This window comes from Chiloscyllium plagiosum, unplaced genomic scaffold, assembly GCF_037043375.1.
Source record: "Chiloscyllium plagiosum isolate Xiang-an unplaced genomic scaffold, Cpla_swu_hap1 HiC_scaffold_20, whole genome shotgun sequence".
Classification (NCBI taxonomy): Eukaryota; Metazoa; Chordata; class Chondrichthyes; order Orectolobiformes; family Hemiscylliidae; genus Chiloscyllium; species Chiloscyllium plagiosum.
Genome location: NW_028270158.1, coordinates 41,290,174 through 41,311,072, shown reverse-complemented (window position 1 = coordinate 41,311,072; position 20,899 = coordinate 41,290,174). Strand labels below are relative to the sequence as shown.

The 20,899-nt window shown below is 40.2% G+C and overlaps 2 protein-coding genes across 5 annotated transcripts in view; one reads left to right on the top strand and one right to left on the bottom strand.

Moving 5' to 3' along the window:
• Window positions 1–20,899, bottom strand: part of ift140 (intraflagellar transport 140 homolog (Chlamydomonas)) — a 144,778-nt gene that overhangs the window by 31,025 nt on the left and 92,854 nt on the right. For all 3 annotated transcript variants that reach the window (XM_043711518.2, XM_043711517.2, XM_087997859.1), the window contains exon 19: window positions 4,353–4,530. In XM_043711518.2, the coding sequence (XP_043567453.2) occupies window positions 4,353–4,530 (178 nt within the window). The remainder of the gene's footprint in view (window positions 1–4,352; window positions 4,531–20,899) is intronic.
• tmem204 (transmembrane protein 204) overlaps window positions 15,898–20,899 on the top strand; it is a 43,457-nt gene continuing 38,455 nt past the window's right edge. Inside the window, exon 1 of one of the 2 annotated variants that reach the window (XM_087997857.1) lies at window positions 15,898–16,140. The gene's annotated coding sequence lies outside the window, so the exon portion shown is untranslated. The remainder of the gene's footprint in view (window positions 16,141–20,899) is intronic. The other variant, XM_087997858.1, reaches the window with a different exon arrangement.

Genomic DNA, 20,899 nt, shown 5'->3' with positions numbered 1-20,899 from the left:
AGCCTGAATGGGTGGGGTCAAGCTCTCACAGAACCAGGATTTTATTTAGTTTTAGTTTTTAGTAACATTTACTGGGGTCTTGAAGCTGCATGTGGAAGCTCTTACTTCTCTCTCTGTTACAGCTAAAAGCTAGGGTTTTCTTTTGTTGCTATAATTGCAGGTGAGACAATCTATTTTACCAAATTTGCCTTCACCAAGTGTGTTTAGGGATGTTACTATATTGGAACAGTTAATTAGTAGTAGTTAATATATAAATAGTTAAGCAGTTTGATAGAGTTACGGTTAAGCCAATTTTTTTGTCTTATGAATAAAATATGCTTTGTTTCAAGACTGGTTGTTTGTCCATCTGCTGTGAGGGTTGACTGGTAACGCCACTAGGGAGGAAATTCCAGGATTTTGACCCAGGTATACCAAAAGTACACAGCTATATTTCTGAGTCTGGATGGTGAGTGGCTTGGAGGGAACTTGGTGGTGGTGGTGGTGCTCCCCAATATATGCTGCCCTTGTCCTGCTAGATAGAAGGAGTAGGTTAGTGCTGCCAGAGGATTCTTGGAGAATTTCTGCAGTGCATCTTGTAAACAGATGCTCCAACTGAGGTTTGGTGACAGAGAGCGTGGTATTTTTGGATGTAGTGCCAAACAAGCTGGCTGCTTTGTTCTGGATGATATTTAGTTTTTAAGAGTTATTGGGGCAGCACTCATCCAGACAAGTGGGTTAACATTCCACCACACTCCTGACATGTGCTTTGTAGATGTTGGACAGGCTTTGGGGAGTCAAGAGTTGAGTTACTCACTGCAGTATTCCCAGCCTTTGACTTGCTGTTGTAGCCCCAGTGTTTATATAGTGAGTCCAGGTGAGGTTCTAATCAATGGTAACCTCCAGATTTTTATAGTGGGGGATTCTGTGTTGGTAATGCTATTGAATGTTATGAAGTGGTAATTAGATTGTCTCTTATTGGTGATAGTCACAGGCTGGCATTTGTGTGGTGCAAATGTTACTTGCCACTTGTCAGCCCAAGCTTGGATATTGTCCAGAGCTTGTTGCAATCGAACATGGACTTCTTCAGTATCGGAAGAGTCACGAATGTGCAATCATCGGTGAACATCCCCACTTCTGACCTTTTGATGGAGAGAAGATCATATGATGAAGCAGCTGAAAATGGTTGGGCCTAGGACACTATCCTGAGGAACTCCTGCAGAGATGTCCTGGATCTGAGATGTATGACAACCAGAAACCATCTTCCTACGTGTCCAGTTTGACTCCAACCACAGGAGAGTTTTCCCCCAATACTCACTGATTCCAGTTTTGCGAGGGCTTCCTGATGGCACAGTCTGTCGAATGCAGCCTTGATGTCAAGGGTTGTCACACTGACCCCACCTCTGGAGGTCAGCTCTTTCGTCCTTGTTTGAATCAAGGCTGTTAATGAGGTCAGAAGATGAGTGGCCCTGGCAGAACCCAAATTGGGTGTCACTGATCAAGTTATTGATGAGCAGGTGCTCCTTGATAGCTCTGTTGACAACATCTTCCATCCCTTTACTGATCAGAAAAGATTTACAAGGATGTTGCCAGGGTTGGAGGACTTAAGCTACAGGGAGAGGCTGAACAGGCTGGGGCTGTTTTCCCTGGAGCATCGGAGGCTGAGGGATGACCTTATAGAGGTTTACAAAATTATGAGGGGCATGGATAGGATAAATAGACAAAGTATTTTCCTTGGGGTCAGGGAGTCCAGAACTAGAGGGCATAGGTTTAGGGTGAGAGGGGAATGATATAAAAGAGACCTCAAGGGTGCTGGCAGGTGGGACTAGATTGGGTTGGGATATCTGGTCGGCATGGACGGGTTGGACCGAAGAGTCTGTTTCCACGCTGTACATCTCTATGACTCTATAATCAAGCATAGATTGACTGTGCAGTAACTGACCTGGTTGGATTTGTCCTGACTTTTATGTACAGGACATACCTGGGTAAATTTCCACATTGTTGGGTAGATGCCAGTGTTGTAACTGTACTGGAACAGCTTGGCTGAGGGAGCGGCAACTTCTGGAGCACAAATCTTCAGTATGATTGCTAGAAAGTTGTCAGGGTCCATAGCCTTTGCAGGATCTAGTGTCTTGGACCATTTCTTGGTATCACATGAAGTGAATCCAATTGGTTGAAGACTTGTATCTGTAGTGTTAGGGACCACTGGAGAAGGCCGAGATAGATCATCCACTCGGGGGCATGTCTGGCTGAGGATTGTTGCGAAAGCTTCAGTCCTATCTTTTGCACTGATGTGCTGGGCTCTTCCATCATTGAGAATGAGGATTTGTGAGGAGTCTCCTCTTCCAGTGAGTGGAACTGGATGTGGCAGAACTGCAGAATTTAGGTTTGATCCATTAGGAGATCGGTTAGCTCTGTCTGTCACTTGTTACTTGTGCTTTTTAGCACGCAAGTAGTCATGTTTGCTGGTTTCACCAGGTTGACACCTCATTTTCAGGTATGCCTAGTGCTGTTCCTGGCATGCCCTCCTGCACTCTCCATTGAACCAGGGAAGAATCCTTGCCTTGATGGGAATAGTTCAGTGGGGGATATGCCAGGTCATGAGGTTACAGATTGTGCTGGAGTATAATTCTGCTGCTGTTAATGGCCCACAGTGCCTCGTGGGTGCCTAGTCTTGAGTTGTTAGATCTGTTCGAAGTCTCTCCTATTTAGCACAGTGATAGTGCCACACAACATGATGGAAGTTATTCTCAATGTGAAAATGGGAGTTCATCTCCACAAGAACGGAGTTGTGATCACTCTTACTGATTCTGTTTTGGACAGATGCATCTGCAGCTGACAGGTTGGTAAGGATGAAGTCAAGTATGTTTTTCCCCCCTTGTTGGTATCCTCAGCACCTGCAGCAGACCTAGTCTAGTAGCCACGTCCTTTAGGACCCAACCAGCTCAATTAGTAGTACTGCTGCCAAGCTACTCTTGGTGGTTGAAATCCCCCACCAGAGTACATTTTGTGCTCTTGCCATTCTCAGTGCTTCCTCCAAGTGTGGTTCAACATGGAGGAGTACCAAATCATCACCTGAGAGCGGATGGTATGTGGTAATCAGCAGGAGGCTTCCTTGCCCATGTTTAACCTGAAGTCATGAGACTTCATAGGGTCCGGAGTCAACGTTGAGGATTCCCAGGGCAACTCCCTCCTGAATGTATACCACAGTATCACTACCTCTGCTGGGACTGTCCTGCTGGTGGGACAGGACATACTTAGGGATGGTGATGGAAGAGTCTGGGACATTGATGCCATGAGTGTGACTATGCCAGGTTGTTGCTTGACTAATCTGTGAGACAGCTCTCCCAACTTTGGCACTAACCCCAGGTGTTAGTAAGGAAGACTTCGCAGGGTTGATAGGGCTGTTTCTGCCATTGTTTTTTCTGATGCCTAGGTCGATGCCAGGTGATCCATCCAGTTTCATTTCTTTGAGACTTTGTAGTGATTAGTACAACTGAATGGCTTGCAAGGTCATTTCAGAGGGCAGTTGAGAGTCATCCATATTGCTGTGGATCTGGAGTGTGGGTCAGACCAGGTGAGGATGGCAGATGGGTTTTTCTGACAATTAACAATGATTTCATGGTTATCAGTAAATTCTTAATTCCAGATTTTTTAAAAATTGAATTCAAATTCCACCATTTGCCATGGTGGGAATTAAACTCAGATTCGCAGAACATTAGCTGGGTCTCCGGATTAATAGTTTAGCGATAATACCACCGTTGCCTAGTCTCAACTTGACTCTGAAATGGCTGTTAGTCACTCAATTGTATCAAAACATTGTCGAAACATTGAACATGAATGGCATTGACCTCAACAACAGAAACAACAAACACATTCCGAGGGACAAGTGCACTATTTTCCATATGCCTAAATGATTGCAGCTTAACAAGAAGCTCGAGACCATACGAGGCAAAGTAACCTACTTGATTGACAACTGAATCACCACTCCCACACACTGGTAACATTTTGTATCATTAACACTGCAGCAATTCACCAAGGCCCTTTGGCAGCATCTTCTAAACTTGTAAATACCTAGAAGAACTAGGGGAGCAGACACATGGGACCATCCCCAGATCTACAAGTTACCTTCCAAAGTCACAAAGCATCTTAACTTGGAAATATATTACCATTTTTTCACCTAGAAATCTCTTCCAAACAGCTTTGTGAATGTACCTATGCCAAATGAACTGCAGCAGTTCAAGTTGACTCATCACCACCTTCTCAAGGGATGGGTGATAAAGTTTGGTCTTACTAGTTTGGCTCACACTCGTGGGTAAATTTAAATATTGTATGTGATGCACTTTACACTGAGCTGGGAAGATTCTGTCACCTACCAGCATTCCCAACTGTATTGCAAGCATGGCCACTCGTGCATCTAATTCCGGCTCCTGTTCAGCCTCTCGTAGGGCTCTGGCTCCCCTGGCATGGCCCATGTTCCCCAGACATACCTTGGCCACGTCTAATCGCCGTGTCTTCACACACATCCTTGCCATATTCTCCCACACCGCCTCACTGCAGGAAAGAATAAAGAGTGCTAAACATGATACACATTGTTGTTATAATCCCTTAAGATCTACTGCTTGGATAGAGCTTAAAGCAAATGTCAATGATTTTACCTTATTTCAAATGGCCCCTACAGGTAAATTGCAATAGAATGCACTATTAATAGGGATGTTGACTAACATGTTACGCATAGAATAATTAATCATTAGTAAAGGTAAAGTTGCCATAGTCCTACCAGACCATGCAGCTGCTCTCTCATTGGAGACACTAACTCATTGGTGTTTGTTTAACCTGAGAGTCATCTCGCCTCAGGTGAGGGTTGAGAAGATGACTCCTTCATGGTAACCTTAGCCGGTGTGGGAATTGAACCCATTCAGTTGGTATTACGCACACTGTTGGCATTACTGGCCATCCAGCCGACTGAGCTAACCAATTATCATTAGAAGACTGTAAACAAAATCAAAATAGTGAGGATTCTGGAGATCTGAAATAAAAACAAGAGCTGGAGAAACTCAGCAGGTCTGGCAACATTTTTTGACAAAGAAACAGAGGTAATGTTTTGAGTCCAATGGGACTTCCCTTCAAACTGAATAGATGTGGAAAAGTGATGGGTTTAATGCTGTTGAAAGAGATGGGGGGACCAAGTAGAATAGTGCAGAAGGTTCTTTGCTCTCTAACTTTTTCCTGACCTTCCCCTTAGTTTCACTTGAATCCATTCCAGCTAAAGGATTGAATACATTGATATAGGTTTATTTACATTGATGTTTCTTCTTATACTAAATGTATAGAATATGTAAATTTTAAAAACAAACAGGAAGAGGGATTGTAGCAGGACTGTCAACAGTTAGCAGTAGCCTTGCATTGCTAACCACTGTTGTGGTTCATAGCTTCTGTACCCGGTGGCTCTTTAAAGTAATTACTCCTTGCCACAAATTTAGCCTTGATGTATTGCTTAGAATGAAGACCACAACTGCTTTTCTCCATTTCAACACTGAGAATTTCATCCAACACAGCAACATTTCAGAGTGTAGGAGCCTGGGTTGGTTCTCCCTCACAAGACCAGAACTGAGCACATCGTAGCTTAAATATACTAGATCCATCTTAGCTCATTGAACTGTAGTGCATGATATAAATGAACTAAATTCAAATCTCATTGGACTAAGAAGGCAGCACAATCCATGTTGTACAATTGTACGGAGATTCTTGTGGTGATCAAGATAATCCATTTTGCATTAAGCCTTTAAGCTTAAATACTTGCAGAACTATGCTGACAGTTGTCATAAATCATTGAGATTAACAGATAATATCATAGCGCTAATGTTACTAAACTAGTAATCCAGAGGCCTGAAAGAATACTCCAGAGACAGGAGTTCAAACCCATGGCAACTGTAGGAATTCACATGTCAGAAACACCCTTGCCTTGAGGTTAAACACCATATTCAAATGTTTAATTATGAATTTTCTCACACTTCATGTATGCTTATGGATTAATTCGCCTTATGGCTGTAACTGGATACATTCTATTCTTTTTTTAGAAATGTAATTTAGAAAGACTGTAAAACAAAAGCAAGATTATACACGATTAGAGGATGAACTAGAAGAAAGAGGTCTTGAAAGCTGAACTCCAGCATCGAAATGGGGATCTTCAAGAGTAAATGATTATTGTGCGTTGCCTATGAATATTTTCACGTCACTCTTAATAGTGGTGTTTAGATCTCTTATTTTTGGTACAGAGATAGGGATCTAAGCCTCTGTTTGTCTTTAATACGTTGAAACAATGGCTACTGAAGCTGCTGAAAGGCATTCATCGCCTTGAGAACACTCAGTAGAAATGAAATGACTACCAAGGGAAGATCAGGATCACAAAACTGTTGCCAATATTATGATCAGAGAACAGTTTTTATTGTTCTACTTTTATTTGATTTATTTTATTCCAGTCAATGAATGAATTTGAAGATTAACTGAAGGATTCAAAGGCAGCTTGTTAACTGAAGGTGAGACAGAATTGACAGAGCACCTTACATTATAGAACTCAAAGGCATCAAATTTAACCTGTCAGCTGCAGACATTGAACTACATCAGGGAAAGAAGAACATACTTGGACACTTTATTCCAGAGAGTGGTTCCACCCCTCAGACTAGGTAATTCAAAACTGGTCTGTGATCAGAGACATCAAGGTGAGACAGGTATAAGGATCCAAGGGCTGCAATCGAGAAGCTCAACCCCTGCAACTGTTCGACAGATCTGAGGTTGTTGCAAACTGTGTGAATGAGGATAGGGACTGCAAGGAGAATAAGTGAACTGTTCATGGCACCTTTATGATGTCTCGAGCAGCTACAGGACATTTTGAAAGAGGATGGTGAATAGCAAGTGGTTGTGGTACAAATTAGTACTGTTACGACACGGGGATATCAAGTCAAACTAAATGAGTCTCACTATCATTGGATTCGCAACACAGTGAAATTAAAATATTCAATAATCCTCAAAGTTGCTCAGTTGTTTCTAACCAGACTTTATGAATAACAGATCACAGACACCAAATTTGTAGCTTAAACAACAATGAACAAATTATTACTAATACTGTAACATTAGCAGGATATATAAAATGAACACAAGGCTGAAGAGATGGTGTGAGGGGAGGATTTCAGATTGCTGGGGCATTGGGACCATTTCTGGGGGAGGCAGGACCATTACAAATTGGATGGGTTACGACTGGCAGAACTGATGTCATAGTGGGGCATTTGCTAGAGTAGTTGGGGAGGCTTTAAACTTTAAATGGAAGGGTATGGGAACCCCTGCAAGGAATCAGAAGAAGGGGAATCAAAGACAAGAGCAAAAGACAGTGAAATAAGAAAGGAGACAGGCAGAGAAATCAAGATCTGGGATCAACCAAGGCCATAGTGAAAAATAATGGGAACAGGGCACAATTTTGAAAAGACAAGCCTTAGCCATGGAGCATTTACAATGATGCAAATAGAAGAATATCGATATGATACCGGTGGGAATATGGAGACATGGTTGCAGGGTGACTAGCAATGGGAACAGAACATCCAGGGATGTTCAGTATTATGGAAGAACAGACAAAAAGGAAAAGAGTTGCATTGCTGGTTAAGGAAGAAATTAATATAATAGTGAGGAAGGACATTAGCTCAGACAATGTGAAATTTATATGGGTATGGCTGTGAAATATCAATGGGTAAAAACATTAGTGGGGTTCTATATAGACTCCAAACTGTAGGCGTGATGTTGTGAATGACATTAAACAGGAAATTAGAGATACATGCAATAGAAGCACACCTGTAGTAATGAGTGACTTGTTTCTGTATATAGATGGGCAAATCGAATGGGTAACAATGTCAAAAAGGAGGAATTCCTGGAATAAATAAAGGATGATATTTGGACCAATACATTGAAGAACCAACTGGAGACTGGGTATTGTGTAATGAGAAAGGCAAAATTGGCAATCTAGTTGTGTGAGGCTCTTTGGAGATGAGCAATCATAACATGATAGTCTCCATCTTGATGAAGAACTCTGAGATAGTTGATCCTGAGACCAGGGTCCTGAATCTAAATAGAGTAAACTGTGATGGTATGAGATGCGAGTTGACTATTTATAGATTAAGGAGAGATATTTAAAGGGACAATGGTGGAAAGGCAATGGCAAACATTCAAATAGCAAATGGGTGGTGAAACAATTTTTATTTTTGTTTGATGCAAAAGTAAATTGGGAAAGTTTGCCAAACCATAGCTGACAAAGGAAATTTGAGATTTTATAAGATCTAAGGAAGAGACAATAAAATTGGCCTGAAAAAAACACAGACCTGAGGAGTGGGAACAGTTTAGAATTCAGCAAAAGAGGACAAAGGGATTGATTAAGAAAAAAAATGGAGTACAAGTGAAAGTTTGCAGGAAACATTAAAACTTACTGTAAAAGTTTCTATGGACATATTTGGTGAAGACAAAAAATAGGTTCTTTACAGTAAGAAACTGAGAAATTTATAATGTGGAACAAAGAAATGCCTAACCAACTAAATACATACTTTGGTTTTGTGTTCACAAAGGAGGACACAAGTAACATATCAGTAATGTTGGGGAGCACAGAGTTTAGTGAAAGGAAGGAATCAAATGAAATCAGTATTAGTTAGGAAATAGTGTTTGGTAAATTGATGCAATTTCTTATGAAGTTGTAGACATATACTGTACTTTTAAGGGAGCTGAAACTTCTGGCTGGCACAGAGTGTGCTAAAAAATTTTAAGATGTAACATTTGGTTGTGAAACAAATAGCTGGAGCTGCTTTGCCACAGTATACAACAAATTGAAATTCGGCCAATCAGTTTAAATTATGCCCCAGATACCAAAATCCAATCAAATTTGAATTTTACTGTTTTGAATGACATCAAACTAATTAGCCGGTCTGATATTTTGGGGTATATAAAATCAGGTATTTCGAACAGTTGGGAAGAACAGCAAAGACCAGCCAAGCATCAACAGACTACCAGCGGAATAACTCTCTGAAAGCCTGTCAATAAGAAGGTTGTGCAGCAAAAGACTGAAGATGATAGAGAGGATTTTTTTTTTTTTTAGATTACTTAGTGTGGAAACAGGCCCTTCAGCCCAATAAGTCCACACCGACCCGCCGAAGCGCAACCCACCCATACCCCTACATTTACCCCTTACCTAACACTACGAGCAATTTAGCATGGCCAATTCACCTGACCTGCACATCTTTGGACTGTGGGAGGAAACCGGAGCACCCGGAGGAAACCCACGCAGACACGGGGAGAACGTGCAAACTCCACACAGTCAGTCGCCTGAGGCGGGAATTGAACCCGGGTCTCTGGCGCTGTGAGGCAGCAGTGCTAAGAGGAATCTACAGAGGAGGTTTGACATCCAAAGACAACAACTGGTTTTGAAAATTGATTTGCTGTAAATTTAAGAGGGAATTTATTGGACCAGTATTGCAGAGTGGGAGGTAAAAATAGGTTAAACAGAAAGGAGTTGTAAATACTGGTTGTTTAATATTCTCTTTTGGACTTAAGAATAAAATTGTTAATTTCTTCTTTAAAGAGTGATATTTGGGATAGGTTCTTTGCCACTTGAAATTTAACAGATTATAGCACAAGGTGAGCCTTTCTATGCGTCTGGTTTAAAGTAGCAGAAGGGTTTACCCTGTGTTGTAACAGATTGAACGCCATTAATCCCCAGGGTGATGTACATAATCTGCATCCCACAGTACTTTAGTAAAAAGTACCCCAGAAATAGTGGATGTATTGACGGTTCCCTTATTGTCTGCAGTTTTGGTCTCTTTATCTGACAAAAGATTTTCTTGTAATAGAGGGAGAGCAGCAAGGATTCACCAGACAGATTCCAGAAATGGTAAGATTGACATATGAGGAGAGTTTGAATCAATTAGGATTATACTCACTGGAGGTCTGAAAAATTGGGAGGGGCGGGTGTTGTGTGAGGTTGGTTCTGATTGAGACCTATTAGATTCTAATAGGACTAGACAGGGTACATGCAGGAAGGATGTTCCCAATGGCGGGGATGTCCATAATCAAGGGTCACAGTCTAAGGATATGGGATAAAATTTCAGGATTGAAATAGGGAGAAATTCCTTCTGCCAGGGAATGCTGAGCCTGTTGAATTCACTCCCACAGAAAACAGTCAAGGTCAGTACATACTATGATTTCAAGAGAAAATTGGATATAGCACTTGGGGGCTAAAGGGATTAAAGGATATGGGGAAAAGCAGGAATAGGCTATTGAGTTGCATGATCAGCCATGGATGATCAGCTATGAATGGTGAGCAGACTCGAAGTATCAAATGGCATAATCCTGGTTCTATTTTCTGTTCCTACGTCTATGAAGGGAGACATCCAAGTGAGGTGGGGGAAATAGTAATTGTAGACGACAGTATAATTAGAGGGATAGACACTGTTCTCTGCAGCTGTGAGCAGGAATCTCAAAGGCTAAGTCACCTATGCAGTGCCAGGGTTAAGGTTATCAACAACTGGTAAGACTGGAAAGGGATTTCTTTGCTGAAATACTTCAAATAGTTTGGAGATAAATTATAAAACAGAATCTCCAAGGTAATAATCTCTGGATCACAACCTGAGCCATGGGAAAACTTGCATAGGATAATTTTAAAAAAGGAGTTAAATGTGTGGCTCAAAGGATGGTGTGGATGGAATGGCTTTCAGTTTGTGGAACACTGGCAGCAGTACTAGTGTACAAGGGAGCTGTTTTAGTGGGATAAGCTTCACTTGAAGCATGCAGAGACCAGTGTCCTGGAGAACTGAATAGTTAGGTTTGTAGAGAGAGCTTTAAAGTAGTTGAGTAGGGGAAGGGCATTGAGAGAAGGGAAATGTAGCCTTAAAAAGCAGGAGGCAGCATTATTGCTCTTTGGATAACCCAGAATAGGACAGGGAGAGATAGATCATGCAAACATAGAAAAACAACAGTAAGTAGGGTCAAAGGAGCAATAAAATTGCAAAAAAGGTAAAATGAATGGTTCTTTACGTGAATATGCATCATATTAAGAACAAAGTAAATTAATTAATACACAAAGACAAATTAATGGGTACGATCATTTGGCCAATATAGAGAGATAGTTACAAGGAGATCAAACTAGAACTAAAAGTTCAACACTATGTGCCATTTCAAAAGGACAGACAGGAAGGAAAGGGTGGTGGGGTAACATTGTTAGTTTGGATGGATGAAGAATGATTGTAAGAAATGATCTTGGATTAGAAAATTGGGATCCATTTGAGTGCAGCTAAGAAATAAAAAGGGGAAAAAAACGACATTGTTAGGAGAAGTCTTAGACCTCCTAACAGTAGCTACACAATAGGATAGAGAATAAATCAGGAGATAAAGAATGCATGTCATGGGTGACTTTAATCTTCATGTAGTTTTGGAAAATTAGACTGGTAGGGGTAGCCACAAGGAAGAATTTATCGTGTATTTTAATTTCCTAGAACAATACGTTGTGAATACCAGATTATTTTGCATCTGGTGATGTGATATGAGGCAAGTTTAATATTGAAAATCACACAACAGCAGGTTCTAGTCCAAGAGATTTATTTGGAAGTATAAGCTTTCAGAGCGCTGCTCCTTCGTCAGGTAGCTAGTGGGACAGGATCACAGAACTCAGAATTTATAGTAAAAGTAACTGATGCAAAGTATTGAAAGTTTAGAAAATGATGCCAAAGTAAAATAAGAAACTGTGACCATAATATGGTGGAATTTAACATTCAGTTTGAGAGGGAGAAACCTGGGTCAGAAACAACTGTGCTCAGCTTAAATAAGAGCAATTACAAAGAAATGAGGGCAGAGGTAGCTCGAGTGGACAGGGAAAGGAGTCTAACTGAAAAAATTGAGAAGAAATGGCAGACATTTAAGAAAATAGTTCATGACTCACTTCAAAAATATATCCCAATAAGAAGGAAGGATTCCAAGATGGGAAGAAACCAACAATGGTTAACCAGAGAAGGTAAAGATATGATCAAATTGAAAGAAAAATATACAATATACAAGATTAGTGGCATGCCAGAGGATTTTAGTTGTCTATTGTTAATTTTTAAAAAAGATGATTAAAATTAAGGGTAAACTTGCAAGTAACATAACAACAGACAGCAACAGCTTCTCTAATTATATAAAGAGAGAGAGGCCAAAATTAAGATAGGTTCCTTAGAGAACCAAGCTGGGAAATAATAATAGAGAACCAGTAAATGGCAGAGGAGTTGAATAAATGTTTTGCAAAAACCTTCACAATTGAAGACACTAATGGAATTCTGGAATTACTAATAATCAAAAGGTAAAAATAACAGAAATAAATGGAACATTACTATTAGAGAAAATGTGCTCAGGAAATTAATAGGGCTAAAGCCTGACAAGTCTCCTGATGGGATGCATCCTAGGATTTGAAAGGAAGTAACTATTGAGTTAGTTGATGCACTGGTAGTAATGCTTCAGGAATACTTAGACTCTGGAAAAGTTCCTAAGAATAGAAAAACTGTTAAAATAAAATCCTTATTTAAAAAGGGAAGGAGACAAAAATCAGTTAACTACAGGACAATTAGCTTAACATCTGTTACTGGGAAAATATTAGAGTCTCTAACAAAGGATGTAATAGCAGAACATATAGAAATACATAATATGATCAAACAGAGTCAGCGTGGCTTCACAAAAGGAAAATCATGCTTGGCAAATTTATTAGGATTCTTTGAGGTAACAAGCAAGGGGACACATTCTCCCCATGTCTGCATGGGTTTCCTCTGGGTGCTCTGGTTCAATGTATATTTAGGCTTCAAAGGTGTTTGATAAGGTACCACAAATCAGGCTACTTAAAAATATAGTCAAAAGTGTGATGCTAAAAAGGCACAGCAGGTCAGGCAGCATCCAAGGAGTAGGGGAGTCCATATTTCGGGCATAAGCCCTTCATCAGGAATCTGCTTGTGCTCGAAACATTGATTCTCCTGCTCCTCGGATGCTGCCTGACCTGCTGTGCTTTTCCAGGACCACACTCTCAACTCTGATCTCCTGCATCTGCAGTCCTCACTTTCTCCTACTTAAAAATATAACAACGCATAGTGTTGGAACTAATGTATTAGCACTGACCAGGAATTGGCTAATTAACAGAAGATACTTCGAAAAGAAAGGCACCTTCAGGAAAGCAACTTGTAGCTGGTGGAGTGCCACAGTGATCAGTGCTAGGTCACAATTATTTTGAATACATATTAATGATTTAGATGAGGAAAGTGAATGCACTGTAGCCAGATTTGCAGATCATAGAATCCCTACAGTGTGGAAATAGCCCATTCAGCCCATCAAGCCCACACCTACCCTCTGAAGAGCATCCCATCCAGGCCCATCCCCTACTCTATCCCTGTAACCCTGCATTTCCCCAGCTAATACACTAAGCCTGCACATTCCCATACACTATGGGCAATTTGAATTGGCCAATCCCCCTAACCTGCTCATCTTTGGACTGTGGGAGGAAACCAGAGCACCCAGAGGAAACCCATGCAGACACAGGGAGAATGTGCAAACACCACACAATTGACAGAGGCTGGAACTGAACCCGGGTCTCTGGCACTGTGAGACAGCAGTGCGAACCACTCAGTCACCATGCCAATGACACAAAAATAGGTGAGAAAGCAAGAGGTGAGGATGACACAAAAAGGGATATAGACATGTTAACTGAATGGGCAAAAACTTGGCAGATGGAATATAATGTGAAAAAATGTTAGGTTATGTACTTTGGCAGGGAGAACAATGGTTGGTTCTGGGCCCTCTTTTGTTTGTCATTTATATAACTGACTTGGATGAGAATACAAAAGGCATGTTTATTAAATTTGCAGACACCAAAACTAATGGCTTCGTAGACAGTGAACCAAGTTTACTAAGATTACAAAGGATCTTGATCAAATGGGTCAATGGGCTGAAGAACGACAGATGGAGTTCAGTCTGGATAAATGCAAGGTATTGCATTTTGGTACAATAAACAAGAGTAGAACTTATTACAATTAATGTTAGAGTGTTGGGTGGAGTTGTAGAAGAGGGACCTAGGGGTCCAGGTACATAATTCTTGAAGTTTGCATCACATCGAGACAGGATGATTAAAAAGGCATTTAGCACACTTGCATCCATTGCTCAGTCCTTTGAGTATAAGAGTTGGGAAGTCATGTTGAGATTGTACATTGGTGAGGCCTCTTCTGGAATATTGCATCCAGTTCTGGTCACCCAGTTATAGGAAGGACAGTATTAAGCTGGAAAAGGTTCAGAAGAGATTTACCAGGGTACTGCTGGGTATGAAAGGTTTTAATTATAAAGAAAGGCTGGATAGGCTGGGACTTCTTTCACTGGATCTGAGGAGATTAAGAGATGACCTTACAGAAGTTTACAAAATAATGAGCTGTGTTAATAAGAGGTATCTTTTCCCTAGGATGGGGGAATTTCAAGGTTAGGGGACACATTTTTAGGGTAAGAGGAGAGAGATTTAAAAAAAGACATGAGAGGCAAATTTTTGCTAAAACTGTATAAGGCGCTAGTCACACTACTAATAGAATACTACGAATAGTTTGGGCCCCTTATTTAAGGAAATATATACTAGCATTGGAGACAGTCCAGAGAAGGCACACTAGGCTGATCCAGGATGTGGAAGGACTGTCCTATGAGGAGAGGGTGAGTAGGTTGAGTCTGTACTCACTGGAATTTAAGAATGAGAGAATATTTTTGAAACATTCAAGATTTTTAGGAGATTTGACACAGCAGATGCAGAAAGGTTGTTTCCCTTTGTGGGAGAATCTAAGCTCAGATAACAATCTCAGAATAAGGCTCATTTAAGACAGAGATGAGGAGGAATTTCTTCTCTCAGAAGTTGGGTGGCACAGTGGCTCAGTGATCAGCAAGGCTGCCTCACAGCAGCAGCGACCAGAGTTCAATTCCAGCCCTGGGCGACTGTGTGGAATTTGTACATTCTCCCCGTGTCTCCATGGGTTTCCTCCGGGTGCTCTGATTACCTCCTATAGTCCAAAGATGTGCAGCTTGGGTGGATTAGCTATGAGAAGTTGTCCTGTAGTGTACAGGGATGTGTAGGTTAGGTGTATTAGTCATGGGAAATGTAGGGTGATAGGGATGGGTCTGGGCGGGATGCTCTTCGGAGGATTGGTGTGGACTTGATGGCCAAATGGCCTGCTTCCACACTGAAGGGATTCTATTATTCTAGTCTATGAATCTGTGGAATGTTTACTGTAAAGAGCATAGAAGCTGGATCATTAAGTATGTTTAGGGTTGAGATGGACATATTTAATCAGTAAGGGAATCAAAGATTATTGGGAAAAAGAAGGAGTTGAGGATTATCAGATCAGGCATGATCACATTGAATGGCACAGCAGACTTGCTAGGCTGAATGGGGTACTTCTGCTCATATGTCTTATTGTCTTAACTGGTTGTTTGATGCTGCATAGATACTGGAGAAAAGGGTCCAATAAATGAACAGCCAAGTCAATTCCAGAAAAACAGAGAGCTGATCCCAGTTGAGTATTTTTTGGCAGAGTGACCTAATGTTTATCAGGATTTGACTGTATTTGTACAAAAAGAGACCTCCTGCTGAGTGCTTTTAACACATGTAGTTAATATATCAGCAAAATCAAGTAGTAAAAATGGTTTGCATCTTGACACTCGAATTGATTAGAACTTTTAACATAATTTTTGTTACATTTTTCCTTGACAATTGGGAAGTTTTAAAATGGTTCTTTCTCCCTATTCCCCCAATGCCCTTCCCCCAGCATTTCCCAGACTGGTTTCCTGTACGTCAGAGCTCACAGCTGGGAGCTGGCCGGTTGCTGCTTGCTTCATGTGGATACTTATTGAAGAATAATTCAGCACGTACAGAGTTTGCACAGCAGCCTAAATCGCAGCAGTGTATATGACCCAGAGCCCAACATTAAAGTGAAGCTGCTTCTTTTCTATTTGTCTGCCGATCTTCAGTTTGCATGCTGTTTTCTGAAGCATAGATTTGCATTTTTTTTGGATGGAATCAAGTTATAAATTGAGTTTATCGTAAAATCACAGACTGTAATCAGCAACAGATGAAGAAGTGGACTCAGCAAATGGGTAACCCCTCTTTCTTACTTACAATCCATGTATTTGTCAATTCTGTTGGTGTTCTGGTAGTTTGGGATAACTTAACTGATTTTGAATCTAACCATTAATTCTGCAGTGTTGCTTTTAGGGTATATCTGTTCACTGAAACAAGTGAATGCTTATGCTGTATAAAATGGGGTAATAGTTAGAAGACTGTGGGTTTTATCTGACCCAGTTTTTTAAGTGTGTATCTAGTTAGTATTTAAACAGTATTATCTCTTGAAGCCTATTCTGTATCCTACCTTGTTAAATTAACATTACTCAAGGAACATTGGAGGGATGTCCTTATGAAAGTTAGTAGTATTTTTGCTCAGTTAAATTAAAGCTGACTTGTTTCTGTAGGCTGAGAATCATCAATGAGTGTATGTCCCTCTCCAGAGCAGATGGCAGCACTCAGTATCACAGAGATGCACTTCCCAGGCTACATTCTTTGGAAATAGACCCAAAGATAATTTGAAAATGATGAGGAAAATGCAATTCTGTAAATGTTAAATCTGATCTTGATAGCTGAAGGAGAGAACACTAGTCCCACAGCTTCATCGAGTGATAACTCATCAGTGGCCACTAGACCTGCAACATATATTACTGTTTGACATTACTGGGACTGTCAAACTTTGATATATAATGTAAACTACAGGTTGAAAGTATATTGTGAGATAAGTGTATCATAATAGGATCTTAGTACATAAGTACTGAATCAAAATAAACACAGACTCCATTGAAACAGAGGCCAAATTCAAATCAAGCTGCAACATTCACTTCATTCTGCAGCCTTACGATTCCAAACCAATCTACTATAATTTTTTTTTCAAGACTGTATGGAATTGAAGGAAACATAGTAACATCAGAAGCTGCATAACTATCAACAAAATAGGGAGTGCTGGAGAAACTCAGCAGGTCTGGTAGCATCTGTGAACTGCAGAAGAGTTAACATTTCGAGTCCAGTGATCCTCCATCGCTAGTTCTGACAAAGGGTCACTGGACTCAAAACGTTAACTTCATTTTCACTCCACAGAATCTGGCAAACTTGTTAAGTTTCGCCAGTACCGTCTGTTTTTGTTTCAGATCTCCGCTCCACTGGAGTCATTTGTTTTATTTTAGTGAGTAGATTAGATATCCAGAATCTTATGTAATAATATAGCTGCACTTGGATTCTTCTGTGTAATCTAATTCAAATTTACAACACAGCCCTAAAGAAACCTTTTCAGCAGGCATTGGAGAAACTCAGCAGAGCTACACAAAGTTAAGACTTAATGTTGGCTTTCTATAGCCCTAATATGATTAAGTACATAGTAAACTAAACACTGAAAAGCTACAAAAATATCAACATCGATTAATAAACTGTAAACAGCAGCCCGTGACAACAGTCTGTATCCCTGTGATATCTGCAGCACTGGCTGAAGGACTAAGGAAATCACATTAAAATCAGCTAGTGGTTAAATATTTAACTGCATGAACTACCCATAATACAACACACCCACTCACCAAAACTGAACATTATTTGTAACATGGGATTAACATATGGCAAGCATGTATTGTAATACTTGAAATATGAATGAGGAAATGGATGTAATTCAAGAAACTGTGAGATTGAAGGGAGTGCAACCTGTGCTTTGATCTCACGAATTTGGCTGGAGACTGGTCATGAAAGTGCCTATTTCAAAAAGCAACCAGTTACTGCAGCATTTAGTTTATCCTGGAATTCATGTAAGTTTAGAAACATTCCCTGCTGTAGCATTATATTATCATCAACAGTGCAATGAAGTAGATACGTACAACAGTCATATGACAGAGATCTCAAAATTCACTCCATCTAAATCCAGCTGATGAATATTGTAATTCTGACAGCTACATATTCTACATTTATTCTACTTTATTCTAAACAAGTATAGACAATTAACTACAGGTATAAATATTTCAGGCACTGGACAGAAAGTGCGCTCAACATTATACAATGCATAGAGGAAAGTATAGTTCTGGATTTTTTCCTCTGTAGAACATTCCTGGAGACATTTTTTCTCCACTGTTCTGAGAAGGGTTATGTCCCTGACTGTGAATGCTAACCTGTGCCAACTGCACCCTTGATCATTTGAGATTCTTCCAAACTCAGTTCACTTATAGAGTCATAGAGATGTACAGCATGGAAACAGACTGTTTGGTCCAACTCCTCCATGCCGACCTGATATTAACCTAATCTAGTCCCATTTGCCAGCAGTTGGCCCATATTCCTCTAAACCCATCCAGATGTCTTTTAAATGTTGTAATTGTACCAGCCTCCACCACTTCCTTTGGCAGCTTATTCCATACACGCACCACCCTCAGCATGAAAAAGTTGCCCCTTAGGTCCCTTTTAATTTTTTTCCCATCTCACCCTAAACTAATGCTCTCTAGTGCTGGACTCCCCCATTCCAGGGAAAGGACCATGTTGATTTACCCTATGATTTACCATTATCCTGATGAAGAGCTTTTGCCGGAAACGTTGACTCTCCTGCTCCTTGGATGCTGCCTGACCTACTGTGCTTTTCCTGCTCTCGACTAATAATGCAAATCCATTTGGTGCTGCACTGATTATGTACTTAGGTCCTGTAGTATGATTTGAACCCAATATTCTTATACACAGCATTTAGACAGCTACCACTGAGCCAAGCTGACAAAGATTAATTTGAATGCATGCTATATTAAGATCATGTCTCTAACTCAGTGCCCCACTCTGACCTATTGGTCAGGGCAATGAGGAATGTTTAGCTACTATGCCATGCTACAATTAGTTTCAGATTTTGAAGTTAAAAAGATTAATGGCCTACTACTCTAACAATTTAGGACAATGTGGAAACCAACGACACACTTTAAAGTGCTCCTAAACCTTCTATTACTTCATTGTTTACAAGTAAATATTACTGTGAACTGTTTTCTCCAAGTTCTATGCAGAGATGAAAAGAGGTCTGCTTGCAGTTTGTTATCTGAAGAGGATTGGGAAGCTTCTGTGAAAGAACAGTTAGTGTTTGGGAAGGCATTCAAAGAATGTTTGAGCTGTGGTCTGTACGAGAGATCTGTATGTATCTTTTCTGTATGAAAGAATAGGAAGACTAAATATAGATTCATGGAAGATATATGAATAGTTTTCATATACTCAATCTTCAGTGAGTGATGAATAAAACAGCTTTCACCAGCACATAACGTGTGGACAAAGCACGACACATAAAAGGCAAAAAGAGTCCTCTTCTCAGATTTAACGTGTCCTGACACATTCCATTCCTAGCTTTATCTAGCATCAAATGAAAGGGTTAAACCAGAGAGACTGTGGAAAAATTCAAAATCTTTGTGCTCAGGATTCTTCCTGTGTTCTGACTTAAAAACAATGACAACCATATGTACCTAACCTGCAGGAAACAGCAACTGGCTTTTAATAGAGAGCAGATGTGTGGGTAATAGAATTTAAATAGAAAAGTACTGAAACTATTTGTGGCAACAGTAATGTTGCGTTGAATGTACTCTGGATGTATGAACTATGAAACAGGATGAAGTGAATCAAGCGGATGCAAAACATGAATGGTTCACTGTAAATCCGAAATGTAATTTATTAACTCTAAAATCTCGTGTAGACGTTACATCTTCATGGTCTCTACATATAACTGGGTCATGGAGGTTTGATTTTATAGAGTATTTTTTAAACTTTCTACCTTACATTATCAAAGTATCTGCTGGAAATTAAAAATTCTAAAATTAAAAAGAACCGCTAAAACCACAAGAGAAACTGCCAGTTGCAGATTCACTTATATGACCTGCCTTTTCCACATCTCATGTTCTTCCTTTTCAGATAATGCATTCCCCTCTTGAAATCTTCGATTAAGTCTGCATCCCCTCGAATTGAGTACAAAAACAAGGACATTATTTTAACCTTGTATAGAACACTGTTTGGCCTTAACTAGAGAATAGTGCCCAACTCAGAAAGAGTGTAAAGCCATTGAAAAGACTGCAGAAAAGTCTAAGGCAGTGCATTCCAGGTCCCAATAATTTGCAGATAAAAAAGTTTTTCCTCATGTGTCCACTAACTCTTCTGTCAATTGTCATAAATCTGTGATCACTAGTTCTCGATCCTTTCACCAATGGGAGCAGTATTTTCCTACCTATTATGTCCAGACTCCTCACAATTTTGTAAATCTTGATCAAATTTCTTCTCAACACCTCCTCCAAGGTAAACAATTCTAATGCCTCCAATCTGTCAGTGTAACCGAAGCTCCTCATTGCTGGAACCAGTCTTGTGAACTTTTCTGCAGTCTTTTCAATGGCTTTACACTCTTTCTGAGTTGGGCACTATTCTCTAGTTAAAGCCAAACAGTGTTCTATTCAAGGTTAAAATAATGTCCTTGTTTTTGTAATCTTTGGCCCGATAATGAAGTCTAGGATGCTTAATGATTTATGAACTGTTCTACCAATGTGTCCAGCCAACTTCAATGACTTATGCATATATACACCCAGGTAGCCCTGTACTCCTGTTAGAATTGGAATCTTTAATTTATATAATCTCTCCACATTTTCCTATCAAAATGGATCACTTCATACTTCTCTGCATTAAGTGGCATCTGCTACTTGCTTGTCCATTCCACCAACTTGGCTGCATCGTTTTGGTATTCTACACTCTCCTCCACAACATTTCCAAGTTTTGATTCATCAGCAAATATACGTCAGTAAGAGCAAGGGTCTTAACACATACCTCCAAGAAACTCCA